The sequence below is a fragment of the Cyprinus carpio genome, chromosome A7, assembly GCF_018340385.1.
Source record: "Cyprinus carpio isolate SPL01 chromosome A7, ASM1834038v1, whole genome shotgun sequence".
Lineage (NCBI taxonomy): Eukaryota > Metazoa > Chordata > Actinopteri > Cypriniformes > Cyprinidae > Cyprinus > Cyprinus carpio.
The window spans coordinates 21,396,631-21,421,137 of NC_056578.1; the positions used below are offsets into that span (position 1 = coordinate 21,396,631).

At 39.7% G+C, this 24,507-nt stretch overlaps 1 protein-coding gene and 1 long non-coding RNA gene across 8 annotated transcripts in view; one reads left to right on the forward strand and one right to left on the reverse strand.

The window, feature by feature from the left end:
* The first annotated feature begins 401 nt into the window (after nt 1-401).
* The window catches only part of LOC109084314 (chromodomain-helicase-DNA-binding protein 9-like), a 59,669-nt gene continuing 35,563 nt past the window's right edge, over nt 402-24,507 (forward strand). For 3 of the 7 annotated variants that reach the window (XM_042760327.1, XM_042760329.1, XM_042760326.1), the window contains exons 1-2: nt 402-901; nt 12,231-13,905. In XM_042760327.1, the coding sequence (XP_042616261.1) occupies nt 12,364-13,905 (1,542 nt within the window). In that variant the 5' untranslated portion in view covers nt 402-901; nt 12,231-12,363. Of the gene's footprint in view, nt 902-1,032; nt 1,344-12,230; nt 13,906-23,947; nt 24,081-24,507 lie in introns of those variants that run through there. The other 4 variants (XM_042760324.1, XM_042760328.1, XM_042760325.1 and 1 more) reach the window with 3 other exon arrangements.
* LOC122145645 lies at nt 23,192-23,690 on the reverse strand. Its single transcript, XR_006160458.1, has 2 exons — nt 23,549-23,690; nt 23,192-23,427 (listed from the first exon to the last, which is right to left on the reverse strand). It is a non-coding gene; the product is annotated as an uncharacterized LOC122145645 (long non-coding RNA).

Consider the following 24,507-nt stretch of genomic DNA (forward strand, 5'->3'; position numbering starts at 1 on the left):
TGATGTGTAAATGGAGCAGTTCAATGAAATAATTGGTCTCTATGACTCATTTATCTAGAAATTTACCATGGTTTAATTTTTAGAAATTGCGCTGTTTTACAATGATTTTATTATTATTATTATTATTATTATTATTATTATTATTATTATTTAAACTGTTATAACCAAATAAATTCATAAACAATGAAGCTGGTCAGATTTTGTTTAGTGAAAGCAAATTTCAGTGTTTGATATTTGCAGTTTATATATACATACACACACACATATATATATATATATATATATAGGGAGAGAGAGATTTGCTGTGGAACCTAAAAATAAATTGGTGCTTGATAAAACAAGTCATTTTGGTTATTGATTATACACATTTTCTATTTGACATGCTCCAGTTTCTGCTAGATTTGTCATGTCAGTGTTTACAAGAAGCAGTTCCCAAAAGATCCACCAGAGGTGATCAAATATCAAGAGACGCCGAGTGAAACTTTCCCCCACTTCTCTCCTCCCACTCAGTCCACTGCCATAGGCTGTTCACAGTCAATGTAAAGCCCTCGCTTATTGGCTGACGTCCCGGAACGGCCATCTTGTTCGTTGAACGGTCTAACTTCACGTTTTGCGTACAATGCGTTTACTTTACAGATAACCAGGAACATTAAGTACACGATATGGATCTTTGCTAGCACTCAGCTCGAGGACTGAGACGGGCGTCCCAGTTATTCCAAACAAACGAATCCAATTCGACCAATCACAGAGGACTTAACATATATGCAAATGTGCGTTTATCATCATCCTACGTCAGCAGCGCCGAGGTCGCCCAGCCGCGATATCAACTACGCCAAAAACTTCGCTATTTTATCTCTCCGTCAATGATCTCGCTGTCACCGCGGGACCTGGCTTCGTTTGGGTAAGTTCGTTTGTTTGTTTTCTTTCCTAGCTTAAAGATAATGTAGATGGTTAGAGAGTGCGACAGTGCTAAAACTCAGGTGGCTGTCAGTCCTGATGAGAGAGAGAGAGAAAGAGAGAGAGAGAGAGAGTTGAGCTGCCTGAAGGGAATCCCAGTCTGGATGAAGCACTCGAAGCACCTGAGCTCAGGTAGACTGTCACGATATGAACAGCACTGTGTTTCCAGCCAGCGGTGGTTCTGAACTAACAGCGACCGAGCGCACTCCAGAAAGTAGAGCAGATCGCCGTCTCCCGACGAACGTGACCGGAAAATAACAGTTTGTATTTCAAGGATTATCATGTTCCTTCGCGGTCGTGACAAAATGTGAAGAGGACGCACGTTTAAAGTTGGAAATGCTGTGGTTGCGAGGCAGAAGCGCGCGTCCCCGGTGATGTTCTGGAAGGTACAGTGATTTCATCTATACTGGAGTCTAGTTTCGTACTGGTGATCTGAAAAGACAGAGGTAGCATTACAGGCTTGACCACTGGAAGATGCTGTTAAGTAATATTAAGTCATAAAAAATGGAAAAAGGCCAATGTAGATTTTTAAAGAGAGGTTGAACGGTCTGGGAAGGCAACAGGTCCAAAAAAGGAGCTTAAAGAAAATAATAATTAGAATCATCCTAGGTGACACAAAACTTACACTGATTGAAGAATCATCCATATGTATTTGTTCTGAATGTTACCATATTCATGTAGGCCTACACCCAACAGGTTCTCTTCAGAAACACATGGCATCTATATTTCATATTGTTAGTTTCAGCTCTGTTACATACAGATCTTTATGACATATGACTGTGTGCAAATTAGTACTGCCCTGAGTTTTAAACAGAGACTACTACAGGCTGAGTTAGTAAAATCTGGCCAGGAAAGATGCTGGGAATCCAGAGAGATTTACTTGAATTTAGCCTCCAGTATGTTCAGATGGATCTCCTTGAATGCACTGAAAGGGGCTGTTCACACAGACCGTGCACTACAACATTAAGTAACATTTATGACATGGCATGTCAAATGCAGGGCCTGTGATTTCTGTCTAGTGCTGTTTACATAGAAAAACTATAAAACAGAAAACAGTTGGACACAAGAAAGCATCCTGTGTGAATGACCCCTAAGTTACTTTGGATAAAAGTGTCTGCCCATAAGTGCACTGCTTACATAGAGGGGAACATTCAACACTGAATTATATGTTTATGGATGCAGTGTTTGTTGTTAGGCCTGTCACAATAATCAATATATCGACTTATCGCACAATATATGTACATGACCTCAATCATTTTTGGTGACGCAATATATTGCCTATTATATTTACATAAAAATTAATGTCACCATGTGTTTTCCATTCCATTTGCGCCTGTCTCTTTTCCAGCTTCCAACGTGGTGTAGTTGGTGCTAGTTCAAAGGGGTCATATGATGCAATATTTTTCTTTTCTCTTTGGAGTGTTACAAGCTCTTGGTGCATAAAGAAGATCTATAAAGTTGCAAAGACTAAAGTCTCAAATCCAAAGAAATATTCTTTATAAAAGTTAAAACGGCTCGTTCTAACACGCCCCCACATGCCTATGTCACGATGTGGGAAGATTGGCATAACGCCGCCCAAATGTTCACGCAAATAAAGAAGGCGTTACTTTTATTCTCGCTGTTGCTGCCAGCGCCATGTTGTGGAGACACTGTGTGTTTCGTTGTGAAAGTGAAACTACTTTGTTTGGCCTTCCAAAAGAGGACACAACTAGAAATCAGTGGTTAAGTTGTATTTACAACACTGTTCCAGAACAGATCAACCCAAATATTCAGATGTGTGCAGTAGTGTTGGGCGATATGGTCATTTTTCAAATCGTCATATTGTCAGCCTGTGAGATCGAAGATATTATCGTGCAAGGGTGGAGCAAGAGAGAGACTCTTTGTCATAGCATAACTATTTGGTGTTTTAAACCGCACAGGTGTGTGAGAGAGATCCTATGGATCCTATGGAATCACCAATAATTGAAAAAATATACTTTCAAACATACTGATAAACTAACGTTAAATATAAAAATACTGTATTTAAAACAGCTAGTTCATATGTAGTGAGACACAACTGTCATATCGCGCGTCCTGTGACAAATTTGCCGCATCTGCGCACAGAAGTTATCAGTCTAAATGTTCTGCAAAACCAGTCAACGGTGAAAATCAATAGTCCAACAATTTAACACTAATGTTGGACATAAATTAACACTTTAAATATAAAGTATTCAAAACAGGTAAGTTCATATATTTGGAGTAAAGTTCAGTTGAACTGATGCATCAGTCATACAGCGCTCCAGACCACACGCGGCATGACGAGCCCGACGCACCGACACAGAAACAAGAATGAGATTCATTCTAACATAACTGTGGCATTAAACTCAGTTAGTGAGCGCTCGTTTAAAATATTGCACATATATAGGCCGTTCAGATTACTTGTTAAAGTGCAATGAAATACCTTATCTCTGCAGACGATGTACATCTGTTTGTGGATAGAGACTTCTTCACCGGCTACAGGCTCTAATCCTCATTTGTGCACACGTGTGTGTGAAATCCGGTGCTGAAGTGAAATAGCTGGGCAGTTTGATAGCCGAATTATAATAGGCCGCCTAATAAAAATAATAATTATTTTTATTATTATAATTTAATACATTAATAGGAGAATGAGCCTAATATCATCTTGACTATCGACAGAGACATCTGCTATCTTCGATACACAATCATATTCTCTGTCGGCACAACCCTAGTGTGCAGCACATTTTACGGAGGAAGAGGACTATTTCCTGAACCAGTAGCCTACAATGCCAGTGTCTGTTTCTATAAAGTGGGGCAATCCCAACTTGCAAGGACAGTCTGGCACGTCTGACTCACAGCCTGTAAGTACGTTTTCATATGTAAAGAATTTGCCACTGATGATTCAAAACGCAAGTTTGTTGTTTGTCGTTTCTCCGATCACAGGTGCAGACATGGTTTTATGTTTACGCTGCGTGATACACAACACAACGCGTAAAAACCCAGTATAAGTCATTATAATCAGTAATTATGTCCCCACTGGATGCAACAAATCCTCGTTTTTGTCTCGTCGTGCCGGTGTTCTGACTGGGACACGCATCACAGTATGTTAAGGGGCGTAACATTTCCGTCACAAGCTTGAGGCATTCGGCCAATCACAATGCACTGGATAGCTGGCCAATCAGCGTACACCTTGCTTTTCAGAACGATGAGCCTTGTAAAAATCTATGTGTTTCAGAAGGGCGGGGCATAGAGGAGCAACAATAATGTACAGTATGTGGAGAATAATGTGTGTTTTTAGCCTTAAACCACATTAACACATTGCATTACACCAAATACACCAAATAATGTTTTCTTTAGCAATGTCATATGACCCCTTAAAAAAAAATGCTTCTACAAAAAAGTTTTATCTGCAGATAAGGCCTTGTTTAGGGATTTGTGCCTTTGTGTGGACGTATGGACATCTGACTGCTAAGTAGGGAATGTGTTTGTCAGCAATGCAGTGCACCCTTAATTTACAGAGAAAAGAAGGTCTGCGGAAAATCTGTAGATGGAAAAATCTGCATACAAGTTATTTGTTAATTTTTTTATTTTTTCTACTTGTCACTTTTTTTTAAGGTATCTGATATTTTAATACTTAATTTCCATGATCTAAATATTCTTAAGAATTACAAGTTTGTTGTCATTTGAAAGTGTGTTGGTCTTCTTGCATACTATGCTTTTATATTATGTTTATATATTCCTTGGCATAAAATGGTCTTCAAATTACAATAATATAGTTTATCGCAATTGTTTATGGGGCAATATATCACACAACAAAAAGTTGTTATCGTGACAGGCCTATTTTTGTTGTTGTTGTTGTAATATAGGGCAAGGCATGATGCGCAGTAAACAGAGAGTCAACCAGAATCAGCTCCTGTGAGCAGGAAGTGTTGAAGAATTTAGAGATGCACTTCAGCTCCAAAAACAATAAATACCTTGACACCCATGTCCATCTGAAGTGCTGTTGAACTTACTTCAGGAAGCAAAATGTCATTCAGTGGTGAGTCAATGGAAGCTGCAGGACAGGATCATTTGAGCCCACATACATTTTCCTCTGCTTGAAAAAAACAATCTCTGGGCATCATGAGTCATAATGATAATTGAAGTACTTTTCCATTAGATCAAGATCTTGTTCAGCCAGCTTTACATTGATTAATTTTATACATCAACTAAGAAGTGTAACTGATGCGTTGTCAGTGGTTGGCACAGAATGTGTTTGTTTTATGCCCTTTGCCTTTTTTTTGTGCACTGGCAAGCAGTTGTTTCTTTCTGCTTCTCTTTGTAAGGAGTGGTTTTCGTCATTCCTCAGTGGAAGCAGGTTTATTATTTGTCCACTGTTATGTAAGATCTTATGTATGGTGTACCTTTGTTTAGAAGTATGCTAAGAATAGATACAGGTTTGTTGAATGTAATATAAGGACCACGCTCATCTTAAATTGCATCTGCAAGACCTGAATGACTATGAACTGTAATTGGCAGTATGAATTTGTTTTGCATGCAGATTAAGCTTAGTGCTTTATGAAAGTTATTCTAAGACTAGACTTGCTCTCATGCCGGAAGATCTAAGTGAAGTCTTATTGTTGGGGATGGGTTGTTTCTTTGACTTTTTCACTAGGGATGCACAGTATTGATAATTGTCATTGAACATGTCAGTTATCAGGCAACATTAAAAAAAAAAAAAAAATGTATTAGTCAGTATTGGGGTATTTAATGAACCCTTTTCACAGACTGTAACAATGTGATTCACAGTTATTGGCATCATAAATTATCGTAAAAAAAATTTTTTTTCTTCAATATTTGTATTTTAGGAATTTATAGTTTGTGTTGTATTAGGGTGACATTAAATTAAATCTTCCTCTCTTCTGACTGCCGTAATCAATACAGTATAAATGCTTTTTTGAAATTGTATTTATTTATTTATTCATTCGGTTTTGCTATTGGAGCCTTGCTATTGTCAGCCATTGCACAAAATGAATGCATAAAAAATAGCAGCTTAATCATATCAGGCAGAAATGTTAATGAACAGACATGAACTGTTCTTACAGAGATCAATCCCTCCTCATGCCGCAAGAAGTTGCATAACTAGACAAGAAAGCCGTGTCTTCCTTCTCTTGTTCCACTTTTGATGTGGAAGTCGTTGAAATTTCACTCGCCACCTGTTGCGCTGGTTAAAGCATGGCGGTGCTGTGGGAAAATGAATCGCTTATAAATAGGTTACTTGATGGGGTGGTCCAGGATCAGCTTCAGTCATCCAGAAAAAACCCTGACCTTAGTCAAATACAGCTCTGAAACTGGTCTTGGGTCTCTGGCACCTGGAACCTCTACCTGCTCTTTAGATGAGTCACAATCGAGCATATATGACTTGGCTTCTCTCACAGGGTAGTTTCACTACGGAAATGCATTGACGTGTGCAGTCCAAGACCAGCAGCACTGACACCCAGCTATGTCTCATCTTGTTGAAGTCATGCACTCTCACTGGCATGAGAAAAGCCAGTGGATTAAATTTGTGAAACGCATTGAATCACATCATTGCCTCATATTAGTGACTCTTTCATTACCCAGAGATGTAAGGCATATTGCAGAAATGTAGGTCGAATTGGATATTGTAGGTTACTCTATGAAAGAGACTTGTCTAAGATATAATCTTTGAAGAGTGTGTGTTGGGGGAGGGCTCACAGTGTTTTTCAGTAGTAGGAAGTTGCACATGTTTTTGCTTGTATAGTGCACGGCTAATGGCCTTAGCTGGCAGGGCTCTTATCAGCATTTCTCTCAGCTGTGGACTGATGCAGTTTCTGGAAGACACCTCTGGCCTCTCTTCTCAAGAGAAATGTATCTGGCCTGATGCTTATCCTTGGAAGCCAATCGATATAAATCAGTCCTCACAGCCAAAGAGGCTGATCAAAACTGGTAGGCAATCTGGGCTTTGAAGGTTGGCAATGAGTGTTTACATAAATCTGTTTTGGGTCTGTTGTGTGCCACAATGTTTCATAAGAACCACCGTTGATCCATTGCATGCAGTAGGGCTGCATGATTTAAAAAAAATAAATAAATAAAAATAATGTGTGTGTGTGTGTATATGTGTATATATATATGTATATGTATATGTATATGTATGTGTGTATATATATATATGTGTATATATATATATATATATGTATATATGTGTTTCATTGATATTGCAATCACAAATACAAATCTTGATCAATAGAATTTATATTAAAATATCTAAAATAAAACGGTTTGGGCTTTTCTAAAACTTTTTTTGAAAGAAGTCTCTTCTTCTAATACAGATACCAAGGCTGAATTATTATTGCATTATTATCTATTTTAATGCATTTAAAAATTTCATTTATTCATGTGAAGGCAATTTTCAGCAGCCATTCCTCCAGTTTTCAGAGTCAAATGAGAATTCAGAAATCCGTGTGATATGCTGATTTGGTGCTAAACAGACATTTCTTATTATTATCAATGTTGAAGACTGCATATTTTTGTGGAAAGCATGAGTGGAAATGACACCGTGATACCATTTTTTTCAAGATTCTTTGATGAATGGAATGTTCAAAAGAAAGATTTTATTTGAAGTAGAAATCATTTGGAACATTATAAATGGTTTTACTGTCACATTCGATCAATTATAATGTGTCCTTATTGAATAAAAGTATTAATTTATTAAAAAAGTATTAAAAATCATCCTTGACCCCAAACTTTTGAACAGTGGTGTACATCAGTAAATCAAGTCAGTGCCTCATGGTGAACGTGATTTCACCAAGTACAACATGTTCATGGGTATGAAATATTGTTGTTATTGGAACAATATTTCTTTCATTAGGTTAGAATAGAGATATAACTTTTCAGGAAATATGTGTTTTAGGCTTACGATCAGGGTTAGGTGCTTCAACACCCCACTGATTTTAGGAATAAATTATGGGTAGGGTTAGGTTTAGGGTGTAGGGATTGGGTTAAGTCTATATTTTTGGACAGTATTGATAATCAGGATCATCAAAAGATGTTGATCCAGGAACATCTTACTTGGCAAAATCACGGCGACCGTGCCTCATCGGTAAACTTCACAAACAAAACAGTACAATTTTAAATAAATAAACAGGAGGCAAGCAATGTGGCAATACTAGAAATCCCATTTTAATAAGTGAAGCTGATACTCACTGCATGTTTACACAGTCTCGTTTTTTGAGCCCCTGCAGTTCAGCGCAAGTCAACTGACTGTCTGCACACATTGCATATCGGGCTTTACTCTACGTATGTTACAGGGTCAGGAATTCAGGAGAATTCCAAAATACCACTGATCATTTTCAGTTTGGTTCTAAACATATAAAAAACTTTAAACTGCAGTAGAATGCAGTAAATGGAATAATCAACACATTTCACAATAACTTGAAGCAGCTGTAATCATACTGTACTTTTTTCAATTAATTATGCGGCCTTCTCTTTCTGCATTTTCTCTAAGGAACAGTGAAAGGCAGAAAACTTGTCCAGCTTATAGTCTGATATCATATCAGTTTCATCTAGATGACTAGGACATGACAGTAACCCTTAATTACAATGTGCTTGCCCAAATGCTTCCTGGTTTGAGACAGGTGTACTACTTGCAAAACAGTCCATTAAACCCAGCCCTAGTTAATGGGAGGTGCCCTGTAATTTTAAACACTGGTGACAGACACAATTACAGCTGCATATATGATTTAAAATCCCAACACTGAGCTATGAGTTTGCTGTTGATGTGAGATAAGGCTCATGTGTGAGCTGCTATTTTCTTAGAGGAAGAGGAAGAAATTATTGAAACCACAGAGTGGTATCATAGTAATGGACCATGTCTAGGCTTCTGTGCACTGCCATTTTGTTTATCAGTGTGAGTTATGAGTCATCAGGTCGTGACGGACCTCCTCCACAGCCGGTGTTGGTCAGGACAGCCTGTTTCTCTCTCAACCTCTCTGTCCGGTTGTGTGTATGTGCATGTGTGCATGAAATGGAATGAGCTGTCTGATGAGATGTCCCACACAGCTCAAGTTGTTCCTCTCGCTCCCCTGACCAAGGCTTAGCAGAGAATTATGCAGTTCCCACTCACATCCATATCTGAGGAAAGTCTAAGGGGAGTGTGAAGCACCTGGTTTTTGTCCGGTGCCTAAAGCTCTTCAGCTGCTCTGCTTGTTGTAATGTCTGTTTCTGAGCTCCACTAATGGTGCCAAATGTTCCCATGACATTCCTTCCCCTTTCACCTCTCTCAAGCCTCTGGGTGTTCTGAAGAGTTTATTGTCAGTCTGACTTAAGGAAATGGGCATGTTAAAAGAGCATCAATGATGGAGTGTCTGGGTTTGTAGGAGGGGGGAAATTTTAATCAGCCAGTCTAAGAACTGGACTGAAGATTCCATCTCGACCCTACAAGGGTGTTTTGAATGCACTGATTGGGAAATGTTTCAAGAGTCATGTGCTCACATAGATGAACTTACTGATGATGTTAGCTGTTATGTGTCCTACTGTGTTGATAACATTATTCCTGATAGGTCTGTAAAGGTGTACCCAAATAACAAACCATTGATAACTAAATCACTCAAGGGGCTGCTTAAAGAAAGACAGCATGCATTTCAGAAAGGAAATGTTTCTGAGTTTAATCAGTTAAAAAAAAAAAAAAGAAGTGAAATTGGAGATAAATAAGGCAAAGCTGCATTATAAAGAGAAGATAGAATGGGAGTTAAGAAATCGTAATTTGGGCTCAGCCTGGGATGGCATGAAAACCATAGTTGGGACAAAGCCTAAAAGAGATTCTAATATAGTCTTGGAAGGGTATAGAGATGATTTTCAGCTTGCACAAGCATTGAATTAATTTTTTTCTAAGGTTTGATACTCATGATTTTGAGAATATTCTCTGTGAGCAAAAAAAAATAATTTAATTGGTACTAGACCTATCCCGTTTGAAGAACAGGATGTTATTAACATGTTTAAACATTCAAAAGCTAGGAAAAGCTCGGGCCCTGATAATATTGAAGGTCAGCTGCTTATCTCTTGTGCGGAGCAATTGGGATCTGTTTTTTATTATATTTTTCAACTGTCCCTTACTCAACAGAAGGTGCCGAGATTATGGAAATCCTCTACAGTCATCCCGGTAGCTAAAAAGAATCATCCAGTAGAACTAAATGATTTTAGGCCAGTTGCGCTGACCTCTTTAGTAATGAAATGTTTTGAGAGATTGTTGAAAAAGGAGCTCCTTACAATGGTGGAGGATTCTCTCGATTCTCTCGGGCCAGGCGTGGGGTAGAGGATGCTACGGCCGCCTTGTTGGATTTGGTGCTTAAGCATTTATAGGGAACTAAGACTCATGCTAGAATTTTATTCGTTTATTTTTCATCTGCTTTTAATACGATTCAACCTCACAATTTAGTAGAGAAACTTTTAAGCTTCGGTTTTGATTTTTGTATTATTGGTTGGATCCTGGACATTCAAACTGATTGAATTCAGAGAGTAAAGGTAAATGGGTGTTTGTCAGAGGTACTGTCTTCATCCACAGGGTCCCCTCAGGGATGTGTGCTTTCTCCACTTCTGTATATTTTATACACTGACGATTGCAGGAGTAGGCATGAGAACAGATTTATTGTAAAATATGCAGATGATTCAGCCATTGTCAGCCTCCTCCATGTGGATGAAAATGACCATGGTCTCGTGGTAGATGATTTTGTTCAGTGGTGTGATAATGCATTCCTGCAAACACATGTTAAAAACTAAAAACATGTATATTGATTTTAGGCGTAATGAAAGTGATATAAAGAGAACAACTATTAAAGGTCAGGAGGTTGAGGTTGTGGAATCATAAGTATTTGGGATGTGTAATTTATAACAAGCTGAATTTTAATGTAAATGTGGAGAAGATTTGTAAAAGGGGCCAGCAACGTCTGTACTGTCTACGGAGACTGTCCAAATTTAATGTTGGTAGATCCTTGATGACTCTGTTTTACAAATCTTATATTGAGTCTGTTTTAACATTTGCTCTGTTATGCTGGTACGGCAGTCTTGGTGTGAAGGCAAAGACTGCATTGGTGAAAATAGTTAACACTAGTAGTAAGAATTTAGGAGTTCAGCAGAGTCATCCTACCGACCTATATAATCGACAGGTAGTTAGAAAAGCCCAATCTAAGTTTCAGTTTTTACCCTCAGGATCTCGGTTAAGATTGCCTTCTGTTAGGAGTAACAGGTACAAACATTCATTTATTCCTACTTCTATCTCTTTGCTAAATTTGGGCAGGTGGGGAGTAGGTGGAAGCAGGTAGTTGTTTGGTCTTGTGTTGTCCTGTGTATTTATTTATTTTAAAATAAAATCAGTTGCCCTTAGGAGACAGACAGACAGAAAGAAAGAAAGAAAGAAAGAAAGAAAGAAAGAAAAAGAAAGATGTCACATGCTCAGTGCTACTCTTTTTGTGTTGAGTTTTCTACTACTCCTTTTTACTTTTCTACTGAGTTTATGCTGCATTCCATTGAAAACAATTGAAAAATTATGCTAGCCTCGGGAAAAAACGCTTTGGTGGACACGCAGCCTTAGTTCAGTTAGAAAGCAGACACTACAATTAAAGATTAAGATTTTGTTTCAAAGCAAAATGCAAAAGTGCCTGTTTTCCGAATATTTTGGATTTTGAAAAGGCTGTTGACTTTTGCCGTTTATCTAAGATGATTTTGTAAGTTTTTTTTTTTTTTTTTTTTTGTTTCTTATTTATTTGGTTCCACAGTGTTTGCTGATTTTTTTTTTCTGTATTTAAACATTGCGTGATTTATTTATTTTATTGTACATTTTATTGTATGTCATGCCTCCAAGCTCATGCCTCTTATTCATTTTGCTAATAAACATTATATGTTTTATTCAACGGAATGTATAGTCATAGAGCAGAATATTGAGCGAAACGTCACACCACATAGTGAGACGAGTAGTGGGAGAGTGAAACCTGTGTACTGAACACTACCGGGCAGTGCGACATGCCATATACTGTATTTTCAGTCGTTTTTCACTTTCGGCCAAAAAAATGAAAATGCCATTTTTGGCCTATAATCTTCAGCTGCCTAAATTTTGTTGCATCCCTAGTAACAATGATGTTTTTGGTTTCAGATCCATTTAAAATAAGTTTTAATGAAGTATCTAATCAATAAAGTATCTGCAGAAGGTTATTGAAATAGTTCTGAATCCCAAGTGTTTTAAATATCTAAAATTATGTTTATGTTTTTGTTTCTCATTTTCCTAGACTGTTGCCGTTCTTGGTGATGGACACACAGCAGTTCAACAAACTCTGATAGTCTTTAGCTCCCTACTGCATCCAGCAGTCCTGTCGTAGGGGCCGCTGAGGGGGCAGACACTTAATGCACTGAACTCAAACAATGACCGACCCCATCATGGACTTCTTTGATGACCCTAGCATATTTGGGGAAGGGCTTGATAGCTTAGTCCAGGATGATCCAGGGTTTACCCCTGGGACTGTGTCCTTGGATGATGAACTTCACCTGGATCCTAGTTTGGAGCCTCTTCATGCGGATGCAGGGTCCAGATCTTCTGCCATCCAACATGGGATACCCTACAGTCAACCTATGGCTCATTTTGACACTATGAAGGCACAGACCTCAATGGAACAGTCCTTTCCTGGTACAGAAGGAGGTGGCAACGATGGAAGAGGATTTTTGCCACAGCAACAATCATTTCAAGGGCATTCTATGAACCAAGTCCCCCAGACCAATGGACTGTTTCTTCACAACAGCCCCATGTGGGGAAACCATGATCAAAAAGGGAATAACTACCATCAGCACAATCAACAACATCAACAAATTCATCATCAACAACTTCAACATAAACAATTTCAGCAGCAGCAACAGTTTCAGCAGCATCAAGCTCAACACCAGCAGTACAGTCAGCAACATCAACATCTTCAGCAGAGACAGCACAGACTCAATCAACACCCAATCTCAGACCAGCTCCAGCTCCCTCACCAACAAATATCCCATCAAAGCTTGCATCATCTTGGCAAGACCTATCAGGAACATACCGGTTTTTACTATGAGAGCAACATCCCTCAAAATCATTCTCAGCATGGCCACCATAACTCGCTCAGTGTAGAGGGTAGTCCCTTTCACCCTATGGTTGAGGCCTCAATGATGTCTGGGTCTTCTCAGCAACACGGTGGTTTTCAGATAGCCCAAGGAGTTCAAGGTTTTACTAAAGGTCCGAAGCTGGAAGACAATGACCTGGCCTTCCCTGTCCAGTCTTCCCCTGCAGCCCATTCTTTCCCAACTGACTCGGTTAGCCATGCTCCATCCTATCCTACTGCTCATTACACTCTGACTGCTCAGCCTCCCCCTATAGTAAATGCAACTCAGTCTTACGTCTCTGCCCCAGTCTCTATGACAACCTCTTCAACGGCCATCCCATCATCAGCTTCAAACCTTTTGGATACTGGTTGTCCTTTCCTGTCTAATTCTGGAAGGGAACATCAGCAGCAACAAGTCCACATGCCTGGCAGTCCAGCACAACGGTGCCCCTTGAATAGCTCCAAATCAGACCAGGATCCCTTCAGCTCTTCTAAGGTGTTCCCAGATGGTCTGAACATGTTCGCTGCAGACTGTCCATTCTCTACAGCAGAGCGAAGGAACCTTGATGTACCTGGACCTTTGGTTACAAGCCGAAGCATAAGCAGCAGTAATGGGTTTCAGGCACTTGAGGAGGTCTTGCTTGGACAGCAGCATTGTCACAGACTTGACCTGGGTGAAGCTCCTGACCTTTTAGGGGATGAGCTGTTGCCTCAGCTTGAGGCACTAGACCGGGAAGAGAGCTCCAATCACTCTTGGATAAATGCAGGACTAGAGAATGACCAAGAAGATGTGAAGGACGAGGAAGGCATGGAGGATGTGCCAATGGTTTACAATGCACAGGTGAGTGAAGCGGTTCTCAGATCAATTCCTAAAGTGTCTTATTTTGCTGGATGGCTTTAAAAGTTCAGTGCTGGGATGTTGGAGTGAGTCAGAGATTACAGCTTTGAGCTCCTAGTTTTGAAATTAAATGAATGAATGAAAAGATTGCTGGAATTTTACCAAGTAGACAATAGATTACTTTGACAACAGGCTACATTGTAGTGTTCAACTGTACTGAAAGAGAAAGGACAAGACAGAAGGCTCCATTAAATAATAATTCACCGCTCCTCCTGTCCAGGGCCTGCAGACAGGTACTGTAGCAGCTGATTAAGAGTTGCAGTAGTGTTTAGGACTTACTGGGGCTAAGCGTACTTAAGGCTATAACAGGATGTGGGTCAGGCCAACCATAGGATAGTGGGAGGTGTACTCTGGCTTGCTAGAGTGGGTCTGGCTTGTGGTTTTTCTGTCTGCGTGTGTTGATGTGAGATTAGTGTTTGTGTGTGAGTGCAGGCAGAAGGGAGATGTTGATAATAAGGTTTCTGAGGAAAATGGGGAACAAGAGAGAGAAAAGAGCAGGAGTGCTGTCTAGTCTGTGATTGCAAGCAACAGGCAGTGCTTTCAGCAGTATTCAACAGTGTCATCTCTTTTGCTTTCTCTGTCTGTCTGTCTCTCGTTCTGTCTCTCTCTTATGATGCAGGAGCAATAGTCTTTCCCCTCAGCTCTTTGCTGCTGACACAGGGAGTTAAGGCTCGGTGATTCAGCTGCCACACACTCTCTCTCTCACACACACACACACACACACACACACACACACACACACACACACACATATCGTGCACTCTTTCCACCAGTTCTGCCGAGCACATGGAGTGCTCTCGTTGTCAGATAAATACATAAATACACCTATCCAAATACAGATTCTGATTTGCCAGTGCTCCTGTTTTTCCACAAGGACAAATACAAAGAGTCTATTCTTTATTTGTCAGTAGAGAGTTGGAATATAGTATATTTTACTATATTGATTATTGGCCAACGTGAGATTTTTTTTTTTATCAGTATTGTCAATATTGGATATATTTACTAACATTGTATTTTTATATAGACTTGATATTCAATATTTAATTGTGCATAACCATTTCCCATTTTATACAGTTAGATTCCCTTTGCTGTCAACACTCAATGTTAATTAATAAAAATGCTAATAGAATAATAACACGTATTGTTAAACAAATCTCAGAATGAATATCCATTGAGTTTTGATATATTATTTCCTTTTTCCCATAATATGAAAATAATTATCGGCTCTTCAAAAGTGGCCAGAATTTTTGTCGCCTATTGGTTCATCAATCTTTGGTGTAGAATATGTTACAAATCAATTAGACTTTGTATAGAAACTGAAAGCTTAATCAGAATAGTTGGATGTTCTCCTTAAGGTAAATAGAAAAAAACGTCAGCACACCAAGTCTCCAAAAATACAAACATTGAATAACAGATTATCACATAGGAGACATCTTGAGCATGCAGGCTCTTCATTTTGTCGAGCACCCTCGCTGAGATTTTTTTCCAGTGATGTGCATGCTTTTGTTTTTGTTTTGTTTTATGTCCTCCTTAAGCCAATCTGTCTGTCCTTACAGATCCTTAATTAAAGCAGAGGCAGGATGTGGATCAGAGTTCATATCGTGTGACTTCCTGTAGTGAGTGTGTTTGTGTTGCGGTGTTTGTCTGCATTTGTGTTTGTGTGTGTGTGTGTGTCTGAGCGAGAGAAGGAGAGAGAGAGAGATGAGCCATTCATGTGCACTGGGCTGTGGAAAGCCAACAGATGTATAATGTGAGGCAGTCCCAGGGTAAAAGAGAGAGATGCACTCGACCTTCTCTCTCCCTGAGGGTCTCAGGGGCGAGTTTGTGCTTTAATGTTCTGAATCTTTCTAAGCCTCTGGACCACAAGGGGTTGGTGTTTCAATACTGAAACCTGACTTCACCTCGGATGTCAGTAGAGGGGAATTGCTGTTTTTTTGTGTGGTTTACTTCGGTTAAATGTTTGTAGAAAGTACAAGATCATGGTTGAACATGTTCAGACAGAAAGTTCCCAAGTATGTAACTTGATTCAATAATGCTACTGCAACGATACTGCTCCATCATGTAATGCATGTAAGGGCCAGGTCAGTGAGGATTTTAGAAGCATGTGGAATAAAACCCCATTAGATGCATGTATGACAACAAAAAACTTTTGCACAGGCAATTCCCTTAAGTTAGGTTAGATCTGTAATGTTAAAAATGGCCATTTTTCACAACAGTCTATGGGAAATGTTATATCATACCTTCACATTCTGATGACTCCCTCTTGTGATATGAATTGATACGAAAGAATATACATTTTGTGTAAAGCCGCTCTGTTGATCGGGATTTAAAATGTTCAAGATGGTTAAACAAATAAACTGCCATCTGATGTGACAGTTTAAGAATCAATCTAGTTAAATGTGAATAACAGTTTGGAATGAGTGACCGGGCAGAGCAGTGGCAGCCACAGTGTTACAGGGTGGTGTGATAGCGTGAGGGCCAGAGCGAGCGAGACCGGCTGACGGCTCGAACAGAGCCCCTTTTGTGCTGCTGCTTTGTGCAGAATGAACATTCAGCAACATAGATGCAAATACCAATCCACATCACTCACATTCACGCACAAACCCCCTAATCTATTGTCTGTATCCAGATGATGGATCTGCTTTTTAAAGGGGGTGTATCGTGTTACACTTTTCATTTTCCATCTTATTTTTGATGCTGAATTAAATGGGCTGTTTTATGCTACTTTTTTGACTTCTATCTAAATGCCTTCTTCACCTAGGAAATGAGTATTAAATCAATAACTATGAATTGTAGGTTTGTGTCTAATCAGGGTTTGGCAGGTTAGTATAGCACGTTTAGCCCCTTCTGGTTGATGCTGTAACTATACATTCTGGCTACATAGAGCATCTTTCGCCACTGATGATGTTCTTTTGAACTGCTGTTCTTTTAAACTTTCTATCCTGAAAAATATTAAACAAGCTGATAATTAATAGATTAACTATAAGAAATGTGTCTTGAGCAACTAATCAGCATATTTAGTGACACTTAAGACTGGCATAGTGGTTGCTGAAAATTCAGCTTTGCCATCACAGGAAAAATGAAATATTAAAATGAATAAAAAAAGAAAATGTCTATTTTTAAAAAAGTAATTAGTAATATTTCTGTTTAGTAATAGTAATATACTGTTTTTAGAATATTTTTGATCAAAAGGATTGTGAAGTTTTTGGTGTCTGGCTTTATCATTTAAAACATTGTTTTTATTTATATGCAATTCTATCATTTTAGATTCAATTATTTACATTTTCATAACAATGGATTACCATTGCAAATACAGTACAATATTATTTTTAACATATTTTATATGTATTTTTCTGTCTAGTGTTAAGCTCACAGTCTGTTGATTCTATGTTTAAACATTAGTAATAGCTTCGACATTACCAGTGCAAAATTATTTAAGCTGTTAAAATCATGTGGTGCTGCTTAGTTTTTTTAGTTTTCAGCTGTATTCACTGCTGGTGTATGTGTGTTGGAGAGAAACAAGGGAAAAAGATGCAGGTGTCTTAATGCAAGAATGAAAATGGATAAAGTTTGTCTACCCCCTTCCCAATGACCAATGTGGCGTGAAGTAAGGTGTGTGTGTGTGTGTATGTATGTGTGTTTGCGTGCAGGCTTCCTACCATGTGCCGCGTGAATGCACTGTGTGAGTAAAACCGGTCTCTGTGTGTGTGCGTATACGCCTCTTTGTGTGAGTGTGTGCCTGTGTGTGGCCAACTTGCTTTGTTGCTTCCTGACCCTGCGTCTATGAGGTTTATATAACTGGGCCGGTCTGTCAGGCAGAGCCTCTAACCAGCACTGTAACCTGACACCTGATCACCTCCCGCTGCATGTCTGCATCTGTGTGCTTGCGCCCCCCATCTGTGTGTGAAAGTGGCTCGTAAATTTTTTCCTTTACCTAATTCAGCTCAGTAGCCTATGCATGTGCATTTGTTTCTGTTGTCTGTCAACCGCCAGCTCGCACAGACAGACATTCCCTCATTTAACCAATCTGACAGCTCTGTTTCTCCCTAGAGCACTGATAAGGTCAGAATCGAATGACGGGTGACGTCAAGAGAAAAGCCGTCGGGTTCACAGATCTGGGGAGGGACATGAGGGGTTACATGTAAACAGGAAGAGATTCTGGTAGCATTTCTATAGATAGGCGGTCTTTGGCATGCAGCGGAAGGGGAGGGAGGACAGGAAAGGAAGAGGGAGGACGTCGAGGGAGGGAGGGGTTAGTCGAGACATTAAAAAAAGCATGTGGGAAGTTTGCCAGGCCAAACTACACAGCAGGTCTCAATCTCAAGCCCTCTTTTACTTTGTTGTTCTCACTTTGCATGTGTTTGTAAGTGTGTGGTGCATGTGCGGAGTACACTTCTGTCTGAATATTAACACGCTTAGACTTTGGGATCAGCAACTGTGTGTGTTTGTGTGTGTGTGTGTGTGTGTCTGTGAGCTAGCCGGCCATTTTCTCAGCTCTTGTGAGGGGGGTTAGAGGAATGTCAGGAGTTCAGGGCGATGACACTGTATGATCTCCTGACGGAACTTTTTAACCCTTCAGATCCACACACACGGGACACACAGGGAGCTTAACAGGTGTGGGACGTCATATTTGAGCTGGAAAATGCTTGTTTCAGCCTTCTAGAGCAGTTGTGTTTGCAGTTTGGAGGAAAAGTGTTTGATTTGGTCACTGTTGGTTTTATTAGTTTTTGGCCTGGAGATGGCCAGTGGTTTCTGATTGGCTGGGAGGTTAGGGCTGCTGGTTTCTGATTGGTCAGTAGAGTGACCATCACCCTGTTTTTTTTTAAAGAAAGAAAATGTCTTTATTTCGCAGCCATATTCTCATTAAAAACATTTCTAGATAGAAATTAAGGTTTTCTAATGTTTTTTTTTTTTTTTTTTTTTTTTTTTTTTTTTAAATCTGAATATTTCCTTTAATCACTTACCCTTTATTGCTCCATTTCTTTAAATTACTGTAGTGAAATGAAATGGAGTTTGGTTTCCTTTAGTAGGGCCCTATGATTTCTGCAGTGTGGTAAATGAAGATGGAATCACAGAATCCAGTCATAAAAAGGGATTTTATAGTATAATGCGGTATGTCATAGAATTTGTGAAATTTAGGATGAATAAATAAAAAAGTAGGGCTGTACACTTAATCAAATTGCAGTATGGAATAGTGTATAGGAATATTAAAGTGCAAAAAATAGGATGTCTGCATGATCTGTGTGAATGAGTGGAGCAGTTTTGTCTACTAAACATACAGTACGTAAACGTGTGGTGCTCGTGATGTTTTTGACATCAGCCGTCTCACTATATGAGAACACTACACTAAAAGTTAACTTCATGAGCATTTCACTATTTTATTTAATAGAAAATTATTGTCATGTTATATACACACAGAAATAGGCATGGGACGATACCCGGTTTCAAGGTATACCACGGTTTGGAAAAGACACGGAGAGACCGTGCGTGTGTGTGTGTGTGACAATAGTGCTCTCTCTTACCTTATGTGTGTATGTGCACACATCCTCGTCCCTCACCGCTGTGTGATCTCTTCCTCTTTCTTGAAATTTACAATCCAGTGCATCTGTCTATCTGTCTATCTATCTATTGCTCTGTCTAATGTTTTGAACACATTTTGAAATAAATGGTCTGCTATTGTCAGATGCTGATCATAAAATAGTTGAACACTGTGCGATCCATTGGCCTGGCCCATTTCATCTGTCTACTTGCGGTTATTTTCTACTTCGTCTGTGTGTGTATAAACCCGCAGTGAGCAGTGGATCAGACTGAGGCTGGGTGTTGATGGTAATCGTCTGAGGCAGATTAGGTCAGCCAACAAAACTCTGAACTTGTACTACCCACACACACGAGCACTGGATTCCAGTGTAAGTTATGCTAGGGAAGTCTCCACATTCTTCTTGATTGGTCATAGACTGATGTAATAGTTAGTGTAAACTTAAAGGGATAGTTTACCCAGATATTGGCATTGGCTGTCAAAACACCAATATTGATCGACGACTGATATGTTATATCAGTTATCATTCATATATAAAACTGTAAACCGATTACTGTGTTTATATGTAATATATAAAACTCATTACTGTATTATTTAACTGGAATATCATATTTTTCATTAAAGAATTACTGTAGATGTGTTCGCGTGAGGTTGTTCTGTCTTTGAGACCGAAGAATGAAGAATGTATCAATGTAGATATGCGTATGGAAAATATGTGTGAGCATACCTGGATCACTGTACCACAATACTGAATGCATGCTCATTTGTGAGTGCATGTGCTTTTTGTTTTGTGGTGTGTGTGTGTGTGTGTGTGTGTTCTGTATGGGTCATTAATAGCCGTCGTGTTTAATGGGTTCAGGAAACCAATGCTGCACATCAGGCCTTCCCTCATTAATCCTCTCTCTTTCTCTCCCTCTATCCCTCCAGCTCTATCTGCTGTAGTCCACATTAGTCTGTAGTCTAGTCCTAATTATGGACTCTAAACTCTCTCTCTCTGGTGCTGACAGTGTAATTCATTTTTCACCTAAGCAGGACAAAGATTTTGGGTCGTGGGCAGGGATATCATTACAGTCTTAGATGTTGTAAGAGCTCTAGATGAAACTGAGAAAACATGTGAAAATTTGATATTTAATAAGGTTTCATAAGAGTGCTTTTGTTGAGGAACTGTTAAACATACAGAGGATGTTCTTTATCAATAGGAAAAGGACCTGACTGTTAAGTAAATTTTGTAATGTTTTCTTGACCGTGTGAAAGCTGCCTTCATGATGTTGGGGTTTTGTGGGTATTTGTTAGGACGTTGCCATGTTAATGCCAAGGCTTTTGGAGTATTTTTAGCATGTTGCTATCTGGGTTTGAGGTACTAAAACCCCATATTAAATCGGACTGAATACAATGATTGGCCAAAGATCGTATGGTCAGATGGACAACTGAAGGAATAGAGACCTTTCTCTCTTGCTCTCTCTCCTTCTCTGCAGAGCTGAACTCCTCCCAATGTCTTGGTACTGCTATTTCATCTTATTTACATATTAACCATTTGGTTGCCATGGTGTAGAGGTGGATTGTGCCATGTGACTTCCAGAGCATGTGCATATTTCTCTTTTTGCCCCTTACAGCGTACAAGCACACAGGGGTGTCAAACTCAGTTCCGGGAGGGCCGGAGTCCCTGCAGAGTTTTGTTCCAACCCTACTCCAACACACATACCATGTAGTTTTCAAATAAGCCTGAAGGAATTGATTAGTTGAATCAGGTGTGTTTAATTAGGGATGAATCTAAACTCTGCAGGGCTCCGGCCCTCCAGGAATTGAGTTTGACACCCCTGTTTGGTTATTCTCTCTTGAAGGCATGTTCATATACGAGTGTAAGTTCGAGTTGCACAGAAAAGTTGCCGAAGTACCAAACATTGTTACTATATAACCTTGACAGAAAGCTTTTAGGAATGTAGAAATAACATTTTGACGTTACCACATCCTCTTCACAACTTGCAAGTTTATTTAAAATTGTGTGTGTGTGTGTGTGTGTGGGTGGGTGTGTGGGTGTGCGTGACAGGACTGTTATAGCCTGAATCATTCAAAATGGCACTAGTTAATGGGAGACACTGCAGGCAAAAACAGTTTTTTCATGCACCTGTCAATATTTAGATTTTGGGCTTTTTGGCTTTTCATAAAGTGTTTTTTCAGACTTATGGAAAGAAAACCTCCAAAAGTCACTGTTAAGTGTTTCTTTTATAGCACTTTATCTATTTGTGTCAATAGATTTCAATTACAATACATATTTTTAAAGGCCGTTTTCTCAAAATGAGTTTTTTCTCCTACTCTGAGCCATAAATCTCCAATTCAGTGACACTTACACACACCGAACTTTACATATTTATTCTTGTCTATATTCTGAAGGTTTTTACAGAGGGATTTGTTCATCTAAAATTTTCTTGATTATATACAACATTTTATTCTCCAAAAAATGGTGAAAATGTATTGTTTTCTAGCTGTTCAAAGTATTTTCTGAATTATGGAGTGACAAAAAGAGATTCCCAGAATTCCTTCTGTAAAACTTGTAATACAAAAAATGTTTGCAATTATCAATGTAATCAATCAACTTGGTTACTAAGGTGATAACTATTAGTTTTTTTTTTTACCCTATTCACCTGCAGTGTCTCGCCTCTAAGATGTGAAAGGACAATTTTTTTAAATTAATATTTATTTATTAAATAATTTTATTTTGAAATTATTTATAATTTTATTATATTATTTATTTTATTTTATATTATTTTATTATATTATTTATAATTTTTGCATGTAAGTAGATAATCATAAGAGGTAGGCCTATCTATCAAGGTTTTGGTTTTTGAGTTGTTTCCACCAGTCCAAACTTCAAGGCCTTGTTATCTCTCTGTTCTCTCTCTCTCTCTCTCTCTCTCTCTGTCACACAAAGCCTGTTTCTACTGCGAAAAATATTTTATTGTTGCTAGCACTGAGAAACATGCACGAACAGAGAGACAGCTACACTACAGTATGTGCCACCTACTGAGAAGGAATGTTTTTAGATGACTTTCAGATCTCATGCATTGTCTTGTCTTAATTTAACCTTGCAGAAGTTGATCTAACTCCAGTCTGAAGGCTTGGCCTAGCCACAGCTAATCACTACGCTACTACATTAGATTCTTAAGCTAAGATGACCCACTTTTGTGCATGATTTCAGACTGGAATAGTGATAAAACCCATGTGGTTATATACCTGACATATTATTTGAGGTGTCATATACGCTTTTTTTTTACCTCCTATGTATCTGCTTCTCATAGTGCAGACATTTGCTTTCATTTTTGCTGCGCGTGTGTGTGGGCGCAAGTGGTTTGTTGCAGTGCACGTGAAAGTTGCACATGGCCAATGTGTCACACTTTGGGAAAGTCAGGGCATGACCTCATTTCCACTTAAGGATCTGTTGTCACTTCCTGTGAGCCAATCCAGCAGCACAAGAACACATGCCACCTGCCCATCTTCTGTATGTGTGTGCATTTGCATACCTGATGACTGAATTGCTGACATGATTATGACATATTTAAAATTATAATTGGGATTTTGTTGTTGTTTTGGCACAAATGAGCTGTTGAATATATGTGTAGGTGTATTAACTTCCTTAAACACTTGATGTTGTGCATTTTATGCCTGGTTAAATTCAGAAAGTAGAGAAATTCTGTATTTTGGGGTTAAATTGTGAAATTTAATGTAATAACAGCTAGCACCCTCTGCTGGACCTCCTGTTTCACAATGAGCTAAAGAGAGAGAGAGAAAATGAGCGAGCAAGAGAGAGAGAGAGAAAAACGAGTCCGGATTTTAACGACATCTCTAATATTCATGCTGATGCGTTTTGCTGCTTTGTGCTTTCATTTCTCTCCGCTTCGTCCGCATCTCCTGCTCGCCGCACACACCCCAGCCTGAGAGAGGGGAGGGGAACAAGGGAAAAGGAAGGGAAAAAAACAAGTGAAAATAAGGAAAACAAGCTACAGAGCGTCCAACTGAGCCAGTACAAAAAACCTTTTGTGTTAGCAATCCTACCTTCGTCTGGGATGTGAAAGGAGGAAGAGGAACGAGAAGTCTTGTCGGTCTATGCGTGTGTGTGTGTGTACACAGGAAAGGACGAGAAAACGACAGCTGGGAGAGATCGGGCACAGTTGTTCTCGGACGGACAGTCGGAGGGAATCGATGAGAAAGAGAGAGGGAGGGAAAAGAAAAAACCGAGTTCAGCTGAGTGCAGCAGAATGAGAGAATCCCGGACCAGTGTGGCTGCTTCATCTGTCTCTTCCTCATTCCCTCGTTTACCGTGAAGTGCGGCTCCATGCAGCCCGGCCAGGGAAGGACGAGGAGGTGAACAGGGCTTCTTCAGCCACGGACCTGCCGGGAGAGGGAGGGGGAGAGGGAAAGTGAACGAGAGAGAAGGGAGGAGGGAGCGAGAGAGAGAGAGAGAGAGAGAGAGAGAGAGAGAGAAAACGGCGAAAGGGCAAGGCTTTTGTTGGCGGTTGGAGAGAGGGAAGAGGGGGGAAGAAGAAAAGAAAAAAACATGTCTACGGTGAACAGGCCGAGAGGACGGGTGAGTGAGTGAGTGAGTGAGCAAGCGAGCGCGTGTGTGATTGTGTGTGTGGGGGGTGGAGAGAGGTGGAGGAGGAGGAGGAGGAGGGGGAGGAGGGAAGGGTGGGGAGGGGGCCAGCAGGAACTGAACAGCTACAGGCTCATGCGGCAGGCTACACTATTGCCGCCATCTTGTGCTAACTGCTTCTCTCCATTTCTTATTCTTTCGCTTGTGTGCTAAAAGAGAATGCTATGTTAGCTAGCTTTTGACACTCATTCTTCTCTGGCTGTGTCTGTTCTTCTTCCTGTTTCGTTTTCATCTGCTTTCTTTCAGCGAGGCGCGGTAGGATGTGCCACATGTGTGCAGCAGGCATTGTGTGGCAGTGCCACCTGCACGTTTCTGCTTCAACTTAGTTGCATTATAAGCAGAGCCGGTGATGTGCTGAGCG